Source organism: Puccinia triticina, chromosome 16A (assembly GCF_026914185.1).
Source record: "Puccinia triticina chromosome 16A, complete sequence".
Classification (NCBI taxonomy): Eukaryota; Fungi; Basidiomycota; class Pucciniomycetes; order Pucciniales; family Pucciniaceae; genus Puccinia; species Puccinia triticina.
In genome coordinates, this window is record NC_070573.1 from 3,920,078 (window position 1) to 3,940,269 (window position 20,192).

A 20,192-nucleotide genomic window follows, 5' to 3' on the forward strand; every position below is an offset into this window, starting at 1 on the left:
CATAACACAACCCGGAGGAATCCCTCCTGCCCCTGGTCAACAAGGCAAGATAACAGTTGACCGGGCGGAATCCCTCCCGTTCAACAGTTATGTACAATTTTCCGGACTGGGAGGACTCCCTCCCGGTCGACAACATCACACAACTTTTGACCGGGCAGAATCCCTCCCGGTCAACAGTTATATACGCTGTCTTGAGTGGGAGGACTCCCTCCCGGTCAACACCCTAAGAAGGCGCAGGTTGCTGTGAAAGAGAACAAAGAAGATGATTAGACACAGTTGGCTATTCCATTTTCAGAGGGCTATGCACCAGTCTCATGCAGCTCCTCACAAGGCACTGAGGAATTGCCGGTGACCAAAGATCCACCAGTCACCGAAGAGTTGCCAATTTTCTCAGTCTTACCAAAACGCGCGGGTCTGCCTTCATGCTTACCGTCACTACCTTTGTTGCATCCGTCCCAAATCAAGAAGAGGAAGTTGTCTACAGCTCGCAATTTCTCTTCACGAAAGGCTTTCAAGATGGACATTGAGAACTCATCTGCATTAAAGATGTCTAACAATGAGAGGGAAATCCGCGCAGAGCCACGCGTTGCTCTTTGGGACACCAACGGGCAACGAACTGCATCATTTCAAGTGGAAGCCGGCCGCTAAATACTGTCTCGCCATGTGAATGCTGACCCAGTGGCACCGGCTTCACCAACCGGCGGCAGCTTGAACTTCCCCTCAATATCGGAATGGTTTTCACCTCCACCTTTGCCGGCAAAGGGAAACAAAGGATGTATATCGTTCATATTGTGCTCCAACAAAGAATCCGAACAAAGTTACACCACTGCCACCACTTCCTATGAGATCTTGACTCCACATAGGACCCCAACTCGCCACGCTGCAAGCAAAGGGCTTCCCATGACGCCAAGCAGATTACTCCATTCACCATCTTGCCATCGCTTCTGGACTAACCCCGTAAGCGGACTTCATCCACCGGGCGGACTCCCTCCCGGTCGACAACATAGCACAACTGTTGACCGGGCGGAATCCCTCCCGGTCAACAGTTATGTACAATTGTCTCGACTGGGAGGACTCCCTCCCAGTCGACAACATCACACAACAGTTGAACGGGTGGAATCCCTCCCAGTCAACAACATCACACAACTTTTTACTGGGCGGAATCCCTCCCGGTCAACAGTTATGTACAATTTTCTTGACTGGAAGGACTCCCTCCCGGTCGACAACATCATACAACTGTTGACCGGGCGGAATCCCTCCCGGTCAACAGTTATATAAAACTGTCTTGACTGGGATGACTCCCTCCCAACTGTCGACCGGGAAGGATTCTGCCCGGTCAACAGTTGTGTGATGTTGTTGACCGGGAGGGATTCCACCCGGTCAACAGTTGTGTGATGTTGTTGACCGGGAGGGAGTCCTCCCAGTCAAGACAATTGTACATAACTGTTGACCGGGAGGGATTCCGCCCGGTCAACAGTTGTGCTATGTTGTTGACCGGGAGGGATTCCGCCCGGTTGACTGTTATCTTGCCTTGTTGACCAGGGGCAGGAGGAATTCCTCCGGGTGGTGTTATGTTGTTGACCGGGAGGGATTCCTCCTGGTCCACGCGGGTGGGTGTATGCAGCCTCGTCTGTCGGAGGGAGGGATGCCTCCCGCTTGAAAGGGTGCCCACATGTATTTAGGTGCTACTGCTGTGCCAGCTGAGCAGCTCCACACTAACTGTGCACAAAGTTAGTGTGGTGGCTGGTGTGGCTAAGCAGAGTCTGAACATACTGCTTAGCTCAAACTGCCAAGCAAATTCCAGCAGGGATTCATTTTTTATGAGGCTTTTTTAAATGGAGACTGAACTCGAGTATGCTGCATGTCAACTGACAGGGGTTTCTCAAGTTTTTTTCATAGTGACACTTTTTTTTTCTTGAACCAATACCCGCCATTGCCCAACTCTGCCTGCCCTGATCCTCTCTGTCTGCTCTGCCTTCTACCGTCTGCCCTATCACCTCTGCCTGCTCTATTGACCAACCACCCCAGCTGTCAGCCTGCGTGATGCCAAGGACAATAATCCTTCTAGCTACACGAGCTGCAAAGTGAAATACTAGAGTTTTAAGGACTCTGGGGATGATATCCAAGGCTTTGGAGAGGTTGTGTGGCGTAAAAAATAGAGAAATAGTAGTTTAATTATATTAATAAAATTAATATAATTAAAATAAGAGGGGCCTGCAAGCAGGGGTGGTTTAGATCCCTCTAAGGTATCGTGCAAAAGCAGAAGATTTAGGTACCTGTTAGTACTGGGGCCTGCAAGCAGGGGTGGTTTAGATCCCAGCAAGAATGAAGCGGAGAATCTCAAGAGAAAGGGGTTAAACTTACTAGAATTAAGCCCTTAAAGTCTTGAGGTTCTTCAGGGGAGAATCTGAGCAGATTCAGACGAAGGAATTGAGCTAAAGTCAGCAACTAAGGATCTTACCAGGCAGAGAACAGGTGTTGAGCACGTGTTGGAAGCGGGTAATGATCAGAGTAGGTGTAATAGCATGAGGGAGGGTCTTTGGAGCGCACAGAGGGCCCTTTAAATAGTCATGAAAGCCCTCAGGGAGCGCTCAGGGAGCCATATAGCTGCTGGCCAACTTGTGGGCGTAATTCTGGCTCAATTTGGCGGTTGGCCAACTTGTGGGCGTGATTTTAGACCAATTTGGCAACGCTACAGGAGGACTATTCCTTTTTGGGGCGTGCAAATGGCTGCAAAAGTAATATTTGGCCGTATCAGGACTAGTCTAAAACACTTCTAACTAGTAGGGGTTGTTACGTGTGTCCTATCTTCTAGATTGGGCCACTTATGATGCTCCTGTATCATAATTAGTCTGAAACACATGGTAATTGTTTCAGGCTAATTTACAGGTTACATAATAGTAATTACTGTTTGGGACATGCAGACTGTCACGTGTGGCCAATTGTTCTGCTTTGGTCTACATAATGACATCACATGTACCAATTGGTTGGTACTTCTTATCTTTGTGCGTCAAGAATGTTTTATTTACATCATTACATATGTAATGGAACATTCTAGGCGCTCATGGGACTCAGAAGGTGTCATATCTTCATAGTATGGCGTGATCACGGCCTTTTTGGGTGTCTGTGGCGCTTACAAGCATATGTACATGAGCATATAAGCATGAGCGCTACCTTATCCGTGGTAACTGGGTATATTTTCATGTGTAATTTACACAGGGAAGGAGTAAGAGTTTAGGGTACGTTGCAGTGAGGTACCCTAGTTTATTTTAGGCGTAGATTAGGAATCTGAAGTAATATTCTACAATTTACATATGTAAGAGTGCGTAATAATGTCTCTTTCATAGGTAATATTTATACTTTTTATAGTGTTACATATGTAGGAGATTAGTAATAATGTCTCTAACATATGTAACAATTTATTATTTTTCTGTGATATTATGTCATGGTGGCTCTGACATAGTAGCCAGCTGACATTCCCTACCCCTAAGATGAGTCTCCAACTCAAAAAAAAAAAAAAATTGGGCTCATATAAAGCAACAAATCCAAACAGGGGGTAAGCTTGGGAGAAGAAAAAAAAAAAAAAAAATTTACTAGTTTCTTTTGGACACCCTGTAATTCCTGAGGTGTATAGCACCGTCCGGTATATTATTCTCCGGCAACCATTCATCTTTGTCGGCTGATTGGTGTTTATACCTGACCAAATAAAGACGTATATCTTTCCCTTGTATCCTTTCTTTCTTGTCTTTAAGAATTTTCTGCACCTTCAATTGTCCTGAAGGGGGAGTTTCAATAAGGGGTACTGGCGCTACAGGTCCTGGGCATTTTTCAGACCTGGCAGAATAGGGTTTCACCAAGCTAACAGGGAATACTGGATGTTTCCTGGACAGTTCTTCAGTCAAAATGACTTCTACTGCATTTTTACCGTGTAGCTGTTTAATGGTAAAGGGTCCTATAAATGGAGGTTTAAGCTTTTTGCTCCCACCCAAATTGTTAAAATTAATGGTGGAGAGGAGAATTTTTTGGCCTACTTTGAACTCTGGTTCCTTGTGACTTTTGTCCCATCTACCCTTATTGTATTCTACAGCATCATCTACACATTTTCTGGCGTGTTTTTGAGTAGAATCCAGCATCTTTTTGAAGTCTAATGCTGTGGGGTGCAGATGAGGCAATTTATCATTAAGTGTGTCTTTAGGCATGCGGGGAATCCATCCTCTTTCTAAGACATAAGGAGCTTCTTTTGTTGAGGAATGCTTGCTACTATTGTACGCAATCTCTAGAGCTGGTAAAAGGCTTACCCAGTCATGTGTGTATCCATCATGATTTTTGAATTCAAACCCAAAGGAACAGAATCTGCGTAACATATCTTCCAAGGTTTGTATCATTCTCTCGGCTAGCCCATCCGTTTGGGGGTGGTATGCTGTAGAGAAAGCCAGTTTAGTTCCTAGCATATCATGCAAGTTTCTCCAGAATTCTGACGTGAATTTGGGGTCTCTGTCACTGATGATGATTTTAGGTATTCCTACGTCAGCCATAATCCTGTTCCAAAATAACAAGGCTACTTCCATAGCTGTGTCATCTTTATGGTTAGGGATGAATCTGGCCCTTTTAGAGAACCTGTCCACAACAACTAGTACTGAGTTAAAGGAATAAGGTCCTCCTGGAGGTAAACCAGTTACAAAATCCATATTAATTATTTCCCATTTTTCCGTGGGCTCTTGGATTTTCTGGAGAAGTCCAAATCTTTTACCAGTCTGTTTGTTACCTTTCTGACAGACGTCACAGGACTGGATATAATCATGTACCTGTGCTTTCCAATCAATCCACCAAGCAGTTTGTTTGATCCTCTCCACTGTCCTTTCTTCTGAGAAGTGGCCAGAATTAACATTATCATGGCACTCTTGCAAGATGTTTCTAATCTGGTCTTTGTCACTCAGAACTAACACGCTGGAGTGCCTGTGGCGAAAATATAGCAATCCATCAAGTAATGTAAATTTTCCAAGTTTGTAGTGTTGGGCTAGACTATCCGGTAGATTGGCTATCAGCTCAGGTGGACTACTATTATCTCCACTAACTTGAGTAATTCACAATTCTCATCGTAGCTTCTCTGAACCATTTCATAGAAAGCCTCATCCAAGTCACAGACATGTATACCAAGAATGGGAAAAATATCCTCATCTTCAGGATCATATGCCGGATTTTCAGGAGTATTAGGCAAAGCCCATCTACTTAATCCATCAGCATTTTTATGTTTAGCTCCTGCTTTGTGAACAATTGTCATATGACCTCTGTAAAGCTGTATTGCAATTTGCCACCGGAGCATATGCCTGTTAGGTGTTTTCATATTCATAAGAGTTCTTACAGCTGTGCAGTCTGAAACAACTACAAAGTTGGATCCTTCTAGATAATAGTGGAGTTTTTCCAGCGCCCAAACCAAAGCTAGACATTCCATCTGGCTGGCTCCGTACCTTCTTTCTGTACTTTTAATTTGTCTAGAAATGAAGAGGATAGGTTTTTCCACTGGTTTATCCTCTATAATGAATTCTTGATGCAATGCAGCACCTAGACCATCTAGACAGGCGTCAATATAGAGTATGAATGGTTTCGTGTAATCTGGTTGCGCCAAAACAGGCGCAGAAGTGAGGAGTCTCTTCAGTTCTTCATAATCTTGAACCCTTTCATATGTCATCTCAAAGATGGCGTCATTACCACAGATGGCGTACAAGCTCTTACTGACGTGGGCAAACTGTGGTACGTGTTGCCTATAGTAGCTGCAAAATCCTAAGAAGGACATGATTTCTGTTTTGTTCTGGGGCATGGATTTACACATCACAGCCGCAACTTTATTCTGATCTGTTGCAAGAGTAAGGCCTGAAACTACACGTCCTAGCGCTATTAATTCGCCATAACCAAAGTTACACTTCTTAATAGACATTTTCAACCCAGATTTTATAGCAGTACTCAAGACTAAATTAATTTTCTCCAGATGGGTATCCCAATCATCAGAATAAATTATTATGTCATCGATGTACACCATCATCCAATTTTGTCAAATAAAAGATCCAAAAATTGAATCCATCATTCTTTGGAAGTGGGAGGGCGCATTCTTAATTCCAAAAGGCATCCTGAGGTATTCAAAAATTCCTAGGTGACAAATAATTCTGAGGAATTGTCTACTTTCTGGATCTATAGGGATCTGGTGAAAACCTTTGAGCACATCCATAGTGGTAATGTATTTGGCTTTGGATAAATTATGCAAGGAGTGATCTATGCGTGGTATGGGATAATAATCAGGTCTGGTATAATTATTAAGGGCACGAAAATCTCCCACCATCCTGGATTTTTCATTATGCCATGCAATAATCACAGGAGTTGTGACTTCTACTTGCTCATTATGCCCTACTTTCCGTAATACTCCCAATTCCTGCAGCTCTTTGATGTGAGTTTCAAGGGCCTCTCTGGATTTGGGGCTGGAAGGGTAAGGGGGTCTTCTCAGTTGCGGAGGGTAAGGTTTCTGGACTGTCAATTCCAGTTTCATGTCATGACCTTTAATATTACCAATAGGTTCTTCTGTAGTGCAGAAGGCTTCTTTGTGCTTGAAACAAGCCTTCAACACGTCAAACTGTTGGCTCTCAGTTAATATATCACTGATTGCTGCTTGGGACAGGTATTCAGATTTAAAGGAGTCAAGATCATTCTGGTATTCCACATTATTAGTGGTAAGTACATCAGGGAGCTTGATATTGATGTTGCAGATTTGGAATTTCCTTTTCCAATCACCTCCAATAGTATAGAACCTGTCTTTGCTTTGGAATATGTCTATTCCATACATGCAAAAGGTATCATTACCTAAGATTAAGTAATTACATACAGCGTCTTGTAGTACTACGAATTCAACAGTTAGCCTCAGAGATCCCTTGGAATGCGGGAAAATTAGAGGCATGACCACTACTCCTACAGGCTTCATGGAGGAATTGCAGCTGCTGAATTTAGCTCTGGGCATGGGCAATAAGTGCTCTCCCCAATCTGGGTAGCACTCATCCAGAAAGTTCTTGCTGACACAAGAACAGAAGGCCCCTATGTCCAGCAAAGCTTTCAGCTCCTGGTCATGAAATAAGACAGCATTATAGCTTGTTTTTCCCATAGTGTAACTCATTCCTGCCTCAGGTTTGTTGGTAAGTAATTTGGCGTCAGAGATATGGCCAATTTTCATTGAAGGGTCCCATTTCTGAGGCAAGTTAGATTCCCCATGGATGGAGTTAATTGACATTTCATCACCAATATCAGCTTGAATTACGTGGATCATGGGATCTTCAACCTCTGCAGCATTAGTGGTTACTATGTTAAACTCAGAAGAGTCTTCATCCTCACTATCTGATACTTCTTCTACTTCTATATTGTTGACCTTTCTGCGTGGATTAGGGCATTCAGGTCTCTTATGGCCCTTCTCACCACAATTGTAACACTCAGGTACTGCTGCCTTCCTTACAGGAGTTTCAGCTGCAGGATTATTGGGTGTTTCAGGCTTGGGAGCATCTCTTTTTTCAGGAGCAGAGTTTCTGACGTATTTTTTATTGAGACCATTTAAAATAACAACTTCATGAAGTATACCTATAAATTTAGCCAGGTCTACATTCATGTCACTGAGTCTGCACCTCATCAAGCTCTCAATTTGTCCTTTACATTGGTTGAGGAGTCTGTCATTAATTTCCTCTTTGGAGGGGTTGTTATACATACAATCAATCCTCTTCTTCTGGCGTAAACACCATTCTGTAGCTGGCTCTTTAGTTGGATCAAAGTAGTCAGCTTCAAAAGCTTGGCGCTTTTCTGTCCTCCAAACTCTTGTTCCAAATTCCTCCTTAATATATTCTTTCCATTTTCCCCAGGATTGCTCACCAACTTCTTCAGTTTTAGTGATAAACCAGTCTGCGGCAACACCTTCAAAAAGCCTAGGTAATCTGGAAATAATAGCCTCCTCATCCGCACGGTATGATCTGAGCATATGATCAATAGTTCTAATAAAATTCATGTGATCATATTCTCCTTTGCCATCGAACCTGGGCCAATCTTTCAAAGGAGGCATTATTTTATTAATTGCTGTCATATCCAAAGTCCTGTAGGGGGTGGATTGTCGTGAATTATTCACTTCTGGTACAGGAGGAAAATGCATAAAAGGATTGTTATGCATAGGCTGAGTTGATGGGTGCGTTTCACCAGGATATTCATTCTTTGGTTGCGGCGCAGGAGTGGGGGAGGTACTTTGGTAGACTCCTTTGCGTTGATGATGCGCATCTCTCATGCCAAAGGGACTGTCTGTAGGGATCTGAAGATGTGGAGGCTCATCCTTAGAGGTGCAAGGAGGAATTTTTTCAGCATGTCCTCTCATTTCAGGTGCTCTATTAGTAGGGACCTCTTTTTTGTTGTCTATTCTTTTACCCAAACCATGTACCTCCATATTGAGGAGATTAATTCTGTCGGATAAGCCTCCAAATTTCTTATCCATGCTGTTATGTAGCTGCTCTAGTTTTTCATTCATACTTGCATTCAATTGTAAGATCAATTCAGTTATATCTGAATTATCTTTACCATTTTTAGGTAGGATATCTTTTTCCAAGCTATGTAGAATGTGGTCAGCGGTTGAGTTGAGAACGGCTGCTGAGTTTCTGGAGTACTGTAAAATCTCAGATACCTCATACTTAGTGTCATGTACTATCTCCTTAATGAGTTCGCACTCTTTGCTCGTCCCAATGATGTGCTCACAGTGTCTCGCAGGTAGCTCAAGGGGAGCTGGTTTGTCTAAACGGTTAAGCACAGATAATATGGTTGAATTCACTGTTTCTTTTATCGCTACTAGACTATTATCAATTTTATTTACAATAGTCTTGAGGTTTGCTTCGTTATTATTATCGAGAGCAGAAAGGTTAGAATGGACAGCATCGAGAGAGTCAAAGAGAGACATTATGATAGAAGGGCTTAATCGATGTTCTGGTACAGATTCTTCGCAATCTGAAGAAGATCGGCGGCTCGTTTCCATTTCCCTGGATCGTTGAAGTTGGTCGAGGTGGAGCTTCGATTCTTGCCCGTACCGTTCTTTTTGAATTTCATTACGATCTTCTTCGGCGGGGCGGGGAAGTATAACTTCTTTTCTTCCCAAGGGTTCCAGCCTTTCACGTACCCTTCTATCTCGTCGTTGGGAATGAGCTTCTGAAGAGACTTCTGACTTTCTTGCGCCGAAGTCAGCAAAGCTCGCAGCTCGGGAGTCGCACCGTCCTTCACGATCGCTTGGTATTGCGTCCAGGTAGCGACGTGCTTTTTCACCAGGAGTCGGATTTGTTCCGACTTCGAAAGCTCCTTGATATCTGGGTGCGTAAGGGGTTTCTGGGTAGGCTCCAATGAGTTGAGGATGATTTCGTCGATTTCGTCGATATCCATCGCTGTGTCGTTCTCCGAACTCGGAGGTGGGGCGTTTTTGGGTGGACCATTGGTTTCGGGAGGCGCTGGGGTAGCCTCGGGGGTCGCTGGCGTCAAGTCCTTGTGTTGGATCGCGGAGACTTGGAGGTTCTTGACCCTGTTGTGCAGTTCCTTTGCGGCCGCGAGGTCTTGTTGGAGGCGGGAGGGGGCCTCGTAATTCGGGACGGTTCGCTCTGGTATTATTAGTCATGTTAGTATATATAACTAGGTAGAATGAGAACTTGGGTGAATTAACTTACTGGTAGCTGCGGCGGTAGTAGCGGCAGGGACAGCAGAGTTGGCGGTGGCGGCAGCGGTGCTAGTAGCGGCGGCGGCGACGGTAGCGGCGGCGGTAGCGGGAGTAGGAGCAGTGGTAGAGGCTGGTCCTTTCGCGGGAGCTGGTGCTTTGGCTGGAGCGGCGGCGGGTGCAGTCGCTGGATTAGTAGCTGGGGCAGTAGCTCGGGCTGTAGGTCCTGTTGCGGCGTCAGTAGTGGTCTGTGTGTTTCCGTAAGCAGCCACTACAGGAAAAAACAGGTTTCTTGTTAGCCGAATTCGGATGAGATTGTCGGAGAGGGGAAGTGTTTTGAGGGATAGAAGTTTTTGCACGAAAACGGACGAGTGGCTTACTTTTAGCTAGGTATCGTTCGCGGTCGGCTTTCAGTTTTTTCTCTTTTGCTTCCCTGGCGTAGTTCTTGATCTTGATCTCAGTCTCGAGATCCTCTTCGGCGCGGATGTGGAGGTGGTAAGCGGCAAGGATCAGCTGTTCCTCGTGTGTAAGCAATTCCCACGGGGTAGGTCGGTGGTCGCGGCGTTCGGATTCCTTGCGCAGGCGCAGCAACTCCAGATAATACTGGATAAGTTCGGCGTTTTCTTTGAGATTCACTAGAAAAGAAAGCGAAAGAAAAAAAAAAAAAAAGGTCAGAAATGATAGAATAAATTTGAGATATATTTTTTGATTGTTTTATCGGGATTTTGAGAGAAGAAATTATGTACTTTTTATTGTTTTTAAGAGTTTTTGATTTTTAGTTGATTGCGCCGTAAAAATAGGGAGAAAAAAGGTTATTTTTGTCAGATTTTAATTTTTTTAAGAGCGCTCAAAAGTAGAGAATAAAAAGTAGAAATTTTTAGAGATATTTTTAGGTATTTTTAAGAATTTTTTGACGTGAAAAAATATCAAAATAAACAGGTCCTTTCTTTCAAATAAGTTTGAAGGAAATTTCCCGGCCAGACCCCCAATTGTCAGCCTGCGTGATGCCAAGGACAATAATCCTTCTAGCTACACGAGCTGCAAAGTGAAATACTAGAGTTTTAAGGACTCTGGGGATGATATCCAAGGCTTTGGAGAGGTTGTGTGGCGTAAAAAATAGAGAAATAGTAGTTTAATTATATTAATAAAATTAATATAATTAAAATAAGAGGGGCCTGCAAGCAGGGGTGGTTTAGATCCCTCTAAGGTATCGTGCAAAAGCAGAAGATTTAGGTACCTGTTAGTACTGGGGCCTGCAAGCAGGGGTGGTTTAGATCCCAGCAAGAATGAAGCGGAGAATCTCAAGAGAAAGGGGTTAAACTTACTAGAATTAAGCCCTTAAAGTCTTGAGGTTCTTCAGGGGAGAATCTGAGCAGATTCAGACGAAGGAATTGAGCTAAAGTCAGCAACTAAGGATCTTACCAGGCAGAGAACAGGTGTTGAGCACGTGTTGGAAGCGGGTAATGATCAGAGTAGGTGTAATAGCATGAGGGAGGGTCTTTGGAGCGCACAGAGGGCCCTTTAAATAGTCATGAAAGCCCTCAGGGAGCGCTCAGGGAGCCATATAGCTGCTGGCCAACTTGTGGGCGTAATTCTGGCTCAATTTGGCGGTTGGCCAACTTGTGGGCGTGATTTTAGACCAATTTGGCAACGCTACAGGAGGACTATTCCTTTTTGGGGCGTGCAAATGGCTGCAAAAGTAATATTTGGCCGTATCAGGACTAGTCTAAAGCACTTCTAACTAGTAGGGGTTGTTACGTGTGTCCTATCTTCTGGATTGGGCCACTTATGATGCTCCTGTATCATAATTAGTCTGAAACACATGGTAATTGTTTCAGGCTAATTTACAGGTTACATAATAGTAATTACTGTTTGGGACATGCAGACTGTCACGTGTGGCCAATTGTTCTGCTTTGGTCTACATAATGACATCACATGTACCAATTGGTTGGTACTTCTTATCTTTGTGCGTCAAGAATGTTTTATTTACATCATTACATATGTAATGGAACATTCTAGGCGCTCATGGGACTCAGAAGGTGTCATATCTTCATAGTATGGCGTGATCACGGCCTTTTTGGGTGTCTGTGGCGCTTACAAGCATATGTACATGAGCATATAAGCATGAGCGCTACCTTATCCGTGGTAACTGGGTATATTTTCATGTGTAATTTACACAGGGAAGGAGTAAGAGTTTAGGGTACGTTGCAGTGAGGTACCCTAGTTTATTTTAGGCGTAGATTAGGAATCTGAAGTAATATTCTACAATTTACATATGTAAGAGTGCGTAATAATGTCTCTTTCATAGGTAATATTTATACTTTTTATAGTGTTACATATGTAGGAGATTAGTAATAATGTCTCTAACATATGTAACAATTTATTATTTTTCTGTGATATTATGTCACGGTGGCTCTGACATAGTAGCCAGCTGACACCAGCCACGCCTTCAAGTCTTGTCTATCAAGCGTCCAGTCCTGACTATCATCAATCTCGAACTCCCTGAGTAACCTTGTTCTCTCACTCACTCTGTCCTACCCTGTATTGATTGGTCGATTGACATCGACTATAGACTGCCCGGACCAAGCCTCCTTTGCCCAAACCAAACCGATCCTGCCTGATCGGCCCTTTCCCACGCCCATGTCCTTCCCATACGCCCTACATGTCTGTCCGGCAGACCAATCCCTTGCCTCTGGCAAGCACAAGGCCCGTATCAGACAACTCAAAGAGATTACGCGTCTTTTATTGGCCAGAACAACACCTGTTGGATCCACGGTTTTCAACCCTGCTCCCCTGGTTGGAGCATTCCGATATTCCATTGATCGGGGCCTTGAGCCCCTGGTTTCTGAAGAGACCGCGAGCTCGCTGAAGCTCTCAGCCGTATTCTCTGCGGGACCACCTACTACCCAATCTCCCTCACGATTGCCTTGCTCTTGTCCCCCAAGCCGCTCCACCACACCGGCGGCACCGCCAGCCCCTCTGTCTGCTCCTTCCCCCTGGCCTGCACCACCAAGCCTCTCTTCCCGTTGCCCCTTTACCCCTGCCAAATGCACCTCTTCTGGCCCAGACTCCTCCATCACCCGCTCAAGCCCCATGTTGCCCAACTCAATAATCACCCAAGCTGATCGCCACACTCCGCCCCGCTCTTTGCTGCCTCCGAAGTCCTCGACACGCCATCCCAGCCCATCGCACTCCCCCGCCAAATCAGCCAATCCAAGCAGCATTCTCAGCCATTCCGGAGCCACACCATCCACAAGTGCAGGTCCCTTGAGCTGGCCGACCTCGTCCACCCGCAGCAGCCCTTGATCAATCTTGCGTGCTTTGGGTTCTTGATCACGCCGCCCGCCCTCACCTCCCGCCGCGACAGCCCACGGACACCACCCCATTTCCCCGCCGCCAAACAGAAGCAGCAGAAGCACTCGCCCCTGCTCAACGTCTATGCCACCCTGTCCTCCAGCTCGCCCAGCTCCAGCATTTCGGCGAGACCAGCCTCCCACCCGTTGCCTGCCCAATTGTCCTGTCCCTACCCTCTCTGCTACCCTCCCTCATTGCCGACCCCACCACCAGGCGCCAGCCCACTATCCTCCCCAAACGGTTCAACAGCAAAGCCCGGGCCGCAGCCACGCTCAACCACCACCCAAGCTACCAAGCCTGCACTAGCCAGTACGCTCATCTCCACGCCATCTGCCAACTCTCCTGAATCGCCCCAACACTCGCCTGTCTGCTTAACGCAATCAGCCCCAAAGATACCTACGTCCTCAACTGTCCAACCACCCTCCATGCCCGCAGCATCTAGAACCTCACCTGCCCCAACAGACTCTCTCCCCATCAGGCCTGGCCCGTCTAACCACTCCTCTTCCTTTTCAAATCTACCATCAACCTCTCCCTCTTCCCCACCAACATCCTGAAAGCTTGCTGCCCTACCTCTACCTGAATCTGCCCCATGCCCAACTTTTCTCCTGCCCAGGCTGTAAACCCCCCTCCTCCCTTGGGGTTCACAAGAGGTTATCAAGCCCTGTCACAAGCTTGTACTTAGTCTGAGCTCTTCCCCTTCCCTGATTTGGTAGAGAACTGACTTCTCTCTGGATCAGGTAAGCTCACTCCCTTGACTTGTCATTCTCTCTTCTTGTCCTCTCTTTGTCCCTCACAGGAGAGAACTGACTTCTCTCTGGATCAGTTGCAATCAAAACCCCGAGTTTGGTCCTAGAAGTCTCTCTCCGCGCACCATGTCCCCGCTCCTCTGTCGTTGGCTCTAGTGAAGGGATTGAACCCTTACACAGGCCACTGCCCAACAACAAAAAACCCATCTCCTCTAATCAAAAATGCCTCCTGCACCCTTCTTTAACTCCCAAGCCGCCTCCAGATCCCCAGATGTGTCCCTCAAAATCAACTTCTGCTCTGACTCCCTGGAAACCGCTGCTATCCTCAATTCTTCAGGGGACAACCTGTTCCCAATGCTTTACCAGACCTTTGCAGAAACCTTTGGCGTCATTGATAACACAATACCATGCCCCTCCAACAAGGGGATTGACATCATCACGGAGAAAGATGAAGCTGAGACAGTCCAAGATTTTGACAATATGTACTCAGGCCTCAATTCTGCTCTAGCCGCAAGGTTTGCTGCGCTTCTGGGCCCAATACCTAATGAGCTTCCCAGTTCTTAATCCCCCTGGCCCTCCCATTGGACTTTCCTCAAACACCAACTCAGTCGCACCCTAGATGTCCCATCCTGCACACAACCACTTCACTCTTACCCTTCCCTTTCAATCTCTCCTCAGAATTAATTGCCCCAAGTTCAAGGTTTCTTACCCTACTCTACCCTCTTCTGGCCAAGGACCCAGCCTCCCCAACAACATCTTCCCTTTCCCAGTCCAGCATCTATATTTTCCTGTCCCAGTCTCAATCCCTACTTCCAGTCACTTCAGTCCGTAACGTCAGAAAGTGTTCTGATCCTCTGTCTGTTTGTCTGTCTGCCCTGGTCCTCCGTCTTTCTGTCTGTCCGCTGTGGTAAGACCAATCAAAACCAAACTCCTTACAAAATACATTAAAATACAATTTACATATATTACATTTATGTACATACCATCAAAAGGCGTGGAAGAATTCAGTTTACAAGTTATGAGGCCATTACATACAAATTAAATGAGAACTGTTTATCTTAATGCGCTCAAAAGCGCACAACACCTTTAAAAATCACATGTACATATTTTGTTTTCACATAGTGTTTATTTTATCACAAGTTCACTTAAAAATCACTCAAGTCTTGGCAATCACTTCCAAAATAGCTAAGTTTTCCCAATAAGGAATTTCCCCACTCAGATCTTCAATCACATGCAGCAAATCACTTCTTAGACGTAATTTTTCTTCCCAATTAGTCCAAGCCAAATGATCATAACCCAAAGGGGTAATTGTTGTCATTACATATGTAAATCTTTCCCAACTGGTACATTTATTTCACATTACCTTGAACAGCTTTCCCCATTAGTACATTTATTTCACTACATTGTAAATCACTCTCAGACGTGATTTTTCCTATAAAAGGAGGCCTCTCTTGCCCCTTCTTGTTTTCTTTCCCCCTCATTCTTGCACTAGTGGATGATAATTGATATTATTCAGCAAAAATCACATCAAATTTTGCCCCCATCAAACATTGCCTTGTCAAAATTGACCCCTTATCAAATATTGCCTCATTTCTCACTTTGACTCGAAAATCTGACTTATTAAATTAAGTTCAGGAATCTCCCAGAGTACTCATCACGTCAAAACTCTTCTAAATTATAAAATTACATCAAAATTATATATTACAAGGTTTAAAATAGTAACAAGATTTAAAATAGCTAAATTCAGGAAGATTGCGCCACACTAAATTAATAGTGTTTCTCCTAGAGCTTATTTTCAGGAGGGCAGCCCTTCCAGCACCTGTGTATTTTTTCTTTTCCCGTGACATTTCTCATATCCCCTCCAAGCTCTGCTTACGCCCTGCGTGAGAGTTCCACACCGCCCCGGTCCTCCGTCTGTCTGTCTGTCCGCCCTGGTCCTCTGTCTGTCTGTCTGTCCGCTCCAGTCCTCTGTCTGCCTGTCCCGGTCTTCTTTCTATCTTTCTGCCTGCCCTAGCCCTCTCTCTGTCTGTCCCAGTCCTCCTTCCCACTTTTCCTTATCTTTCCTTTCCACAACATCCAAAAACCCAGTCTTCTCCTTTTCCCCGCCCGCTTCAAGAACCATCCCGCCCCACCATCACCACAACATTGACCGCCAAACCTCTCAACCTGCCACACATTCACCATAATCTCCCCCAATGGTACCAACCTTGCCCAGGCCCCTTCACTCCCCAGTCTATCTCAGCCCCTATTTCTCCTTCCTCTTTTTTCTTCTTCTTCCCTCTTACTTCTTCCTTTTTTATAGGGGGGGAGAATGTAACCCCCCCTTGAGGGTGTCACAAGAAGGATCACAGGATCCCATGGGGACCCGCACTTAGTCCAGCAGTTCCCCCGTCCCTCCTAGCTCAGCAGAGATGTCCCTTCCATCTCTCCTGAGCTAGGTGAGTCTGCCCAGTTTCCTCTCTCTCTCTCTCTTCCTCTCCTCCTTCTTCTCAGAACCCTTGTAGATAGTCCTGACACAGAGATGTCCCTTCCATCTCTCCTGAGCTAGGTTTTCTGCAATCCACACAACCGTTGGTTCTAGAAATTTCCCAAGGCTCAGCCTTCCTTGTTCCCAGTGCCAGTTTGCGACCGAGTGTGCTTCTGTTTACTACTGACTTGGTGTCGTTGAAGCGACCTTTTTCCTGCAGGAAATCAAGAGTCTCAAGAGTGCAGGCAATGGAGAGGCTCAGGAGGGGGTTATGGCGCTTTGCATGGAACTCAAAGGGGATATTTGGATTGGGGCAGCTCTTGTGGGGGAAGACGACCTTTGCCAATTTTGTGGGACAAAGATATCAGCCCACCAACTGTCCCCCCGGATCGGGCTTGGGCAGGAGTCTGCGGAGATGAAAAATTTGCAGACATGTCTGTTTGTGAATCACGGTCCAAAACGGGAGGCGCCCGTTGTTGCGTACAATTACCAGTTTGATATTTTCCCAATGGAGGTCCTACCTGAAACAATTTGTTTGTTCCAGTGGGTTTTGAAGTGAACATATATACCCAGTACCTTGGCTAGCTTTTCCTGGCGGCGGCTCCAGCTCCCCTGTTGCGTTTGCACAGTCTGAGCAGCCATTGTCCCTCACCTCTCCGCCTTTGCATTTGCAATAGGCCCAAGGGGGAAAAAAATCCATTTCACTGCCCTGTTGCGTTTGCACAGGTTATTATCCAACCTCATTCCTTTGCAATTGCAAGTGGCCCGAGGCAAATATTTTCCTCAATTGCGCATTCAGCAGTTTTTTTTTGTCCCCCTCCTGCCCTTGCAATTGCGACAGGCACGAGGGGGTTGAACCCTGCCCCTTTTCATGCCTGCTTCAGGCATTGGGGGGCAAGTCCAAGGCATTTATGTTTGGGGACTTTAAATTAATTTTCTTGCGGTATTAAGCGTAATATGCTGATACCTGGGAAAATTCAAGGTTGGACAGGAGTTCCAATTTTTCATTTGTGGGTGGGGAGGCTAAAAATTAGCCCCTTTTCAGAAAAATGCAGGGGAAACCCTTGATCCCAATTTCCACAAAAGTGTGGATTTAATATACTTAGATTTGCATTGCGTAGAAATGAGCAGAAAAAAACCAGGTACATACACAGAAAAGGGGGCAGGCGGAAAAACCAGGGATGTTTATTAACCCCCTTTTTTTCTACATATAATCATCACATTACACCCCAAGAAAATTTCAAAAAATTCATGGGGAGTTTGCAGAAACAATTCTAGTGGGCCCAAGTCATCAGAACTTTGGAATAGTACTGCAGGCTTCTTTTCTTGGTACCATCATTATTTGATTTCAAAATCATTTCATGGTCTTTCAGTTCTGGACTTCAGGAAGACAATGTTTCATCTACAAAGAGAGCCAAACCCTACACCAAAAGCAATCATATTGACCATCCTTAAAAATGAAAATGTGATGAATAATCTTTCCTCCTCTAAAGAATAAAGACAGGACAGGATAAAAATCTTGATGAAAATTAATATCTTTATATCCTCTCCACTGGCTTCAACAACAATCATTTTTTTTGCAAACTTCTTTAGAAGCGCTTCCATGGCTTGTAAGGCCGGTTTGCTTTGAGCAGTTACAACTGGTTCAGGAGTGGGATCTATCAAATCCCTGGAGAAGTCAGCACTTGTTTGGTAGTGAAGGAAATTTCTTTCAATCATTTCTTCAACAATCACATTGACAAACTATTTCACAAGATCCGCATAGGGTAAGTATCCAGGCAAGTCCAGGAGAAGCCAAGAGACCTCAATTGCTTCCTGTTCCTTATATGTTGTGGCCTTCCCAAGAAAATCATGTTGCATTACGGTTTACGCATTTGTGACGGCCTTGAATTGCACAGCTGAAGTGAAAGGATAAGCCATTAGCTTTCTGGCTCTCTTGAATTCAGCCCTACTTGTAACATTCATACGCACGATCATGGAAATAACCAGATTCACAAACTTGTGAGACATATTGGTGGATAAAAAACATTTGTCCTCCAGTCATCTTGAAAGGAATCTTGAAGTCCAATTATTTTAGAATGTCTTTCATGTCTTCTGAAAGCCGTTCTTCAGTTTCAACCACATGGAGAAAGTACTTAACGTGTGCTTCCTGTTCAGGAAGGTTGACAACAGCAAGTGTTGAAGAGTGAGTGTTATTGATACCTGAATATTGGGCAGGGATTGTGTCAGAACCACAGATTATTATGTGGTAGGAATGTTTGGACCTACGCTTGCTCAGCCACTGCTCAAAGAAAGAGTCAGATGAAGTGAGAATAATGTGCATCTTCCCTTCCTATTTAGTGAATTGGATGGCAAAGTCAAAGAACACCTGCATTTTCTTCAGTGCAATAATTTCAGTACATAATAATGCTTTCATTTAAATGGGAAGTTGGCACAAGACGTACATTGTCCTCCATCCGTTTAAAAGAGTTTGCTTTCTCAACTACTATTACGGGGAATCTTTCGCCATGGAGAAGGTTCCATGGCTTGAGCTGCCCTGCCAGGTTGCTAAAGACCTGAGCTGCCAATATTGGGAAATGTTTTTTGTTGTTAAACATGACAGAGGCTGGACCGGCCAATAGTTTGATCCCGCTGAACCATTTATGTATTCCACAAGCCTCCCTCTGCGGCAGCTTGTGCTTTGAGCAGCAAAGCGTCCAGAAAGCGGCCATTTTTTGAAGTGTCTCCTGCCCAAAGATTAACCATTAGCGGATGGAGCTCTGGTGTTTGGTCTGTGTTGGATAGAAATGCCACATGCATAACTTTATGCATATACTTTCCATGAAATTCCAGAAAAATATGTTTGGGATCAGGAAGCTCAGTCTGCTCACGGAAAAGTCAATCTAGAACTTCAAAACTCAACCAACACTCAACACCGGAAGGATTAACACTTTGACCCAACTCAAGTAAATCAACAAACACACTCATATCTCACATCAACATCACGCACAGTACTCAGGGGGAGAAATAGAGGTACTTGGTTGAACTTATCATCCGTCAAATCAGTTACTTATGATCTTTGTTGTTTTCAGTTTCTGTTTCAAGTTTATTGTCTTCATATTGTCTGTGTGTTTTAGATTTTTGTTTCTACAACATTAGGTAAAAATTATTTCACTCTTTCTCATTATTATGTTAATATTGATCTTATTTGTGTTGGTTGTTCAAGTTATTACTACTACTGGTTTCTTTAAGTGTTTTGCAATAAAAAGATCAGAGTTCTCTTTCCTACAGTCCGCTCGGAGTAGGGATGTGAATGCTCGAGCAAGCGCAGTTTTCCCGGAGCTTGGTGGTCCTAGCAGGACCGTGAACTTGGGTTTGCCTTTCAATCAAGTTGAGAGTTCTTTTATTTCCCAATCTTGGTTGTAAAGCTGGTCAGCATAGCCATTGTGTTTGCTGTGGAAGGAGCGTGCAGATTTTCTGTTGGGAAACAGGCTGAAAAGTGACAGGATGGTTAGTAATAGGACCTGATAGTCAACGGTGTGCAACATGTACTTACCCTAGTGGCCCCCGTTTGAATGTAGCACGTTGCTTGTTGCCCGGGTAAATTGGATTGGGAGATGAAGTTAGTCGGAGGAGGGTGTACATTCTTGGGTTAGGATTGATTGATGGTTGAATTGGAGTTGATTGCTTCTTGATGTTCTGCAAGTTGGGTGAAGTTGAGAGAGCAGCAACAAAAGGAACGGTTTTTTGTGGTTCCGCATGTGGTGTACAGTGGGTGAACAGAAAAATCCGTACCCCTGAGCACCGGGATCATATTTGGTGACACCCCCCTGTGACACTCAGGTCTATGTAGGTGCTACCTATGTAGCTGTTGAACGTCAATGTTCAACAGATCACTCGTGTCAATGGTTATTTCTCTGGACTATTCAATCAAAGTGAGTCTTTTCTT

The 20,192-nt window shown here is 44.8% G+C and overlaps 4 protein-coding genes across 4 annotated transcripts; 2 read left to right on the forward strand and 2 right to left on the reverse strand.

Moving 5' to 3' along the window:
• Positions 1-223: 223 nt before the first annotated feature.
• PtA15_16A364 (uncharacterized protein) lies at positions 224-524 on the reverse strand (the record flags this gene model as incomplete). The annotated part of the gene is made up of 2 exons (XM_053164046.1): positions 224-241; positions 336-524. The coding sequence occupies 2 exons, from the start codon at positions 522-524 to the stop codon at positions 224-226; spliced, it is 207 nt and encodes a 68-aa protein (XP_053028011.1).
• Positions 525-10,006: 9,482 nt separating this feature from the next.
• Positions 10,007-13,493, forward strand: PtA15_16A365 (uncharacterized protein; the record flags this gene model as incomplete). The annotated part of the gene is made up of 3 exons (XM_053164047.1): positions 10,007-10,028; positions 12,860-13,360; positions 13,444-13,493. The coding sequence occupies 3 exons, from the start codon at positions 10,007-10,009 to the stop codon at positions 13,491-13,493; spliced, it is 573 nt and encodes a 190-aa protein (XP_053028012.1).
• A 526-nt stretch (positions 13,494-14,019) lies between these two features.
• Positions 14,020-14,361, forward strand: PtA15_16A366 (uncharacterized protein; the record flags this gene model as incomplete). Its single annotated transcript, XM_053164048.1, has 1 exon — positions 14,020-14,361. The coding sequence occupies one exon, from the start codon at positions 14,020-14,022 to the stop codon at positions 14,359-14,361; it is 342 nt and encodes a 113-aa protein (XP_053028013.1).
• A 5,268-nt stretch (positions 14,362-19,629) lies between these two features.
• On the reverse strand, positions 19,630-19,888 carry PtA15_16A367 (uncharacterized protein; the record flags this gene model as incomplete). Its single annotated transcript, XM_053164049.1, has 2 exons — positions 19,630-19,720; positions 19,800-19,888. 2 exons carry the CDS (start codon positions 19,886-19,888, stop codon positions 19,630-19,632), a joined length of 180 nt encoding a protein of 59 aa, XP_053028014.1.
• Between the last annotated feature and the right edge of the window lie 304 nt (positions 19,889-20,192).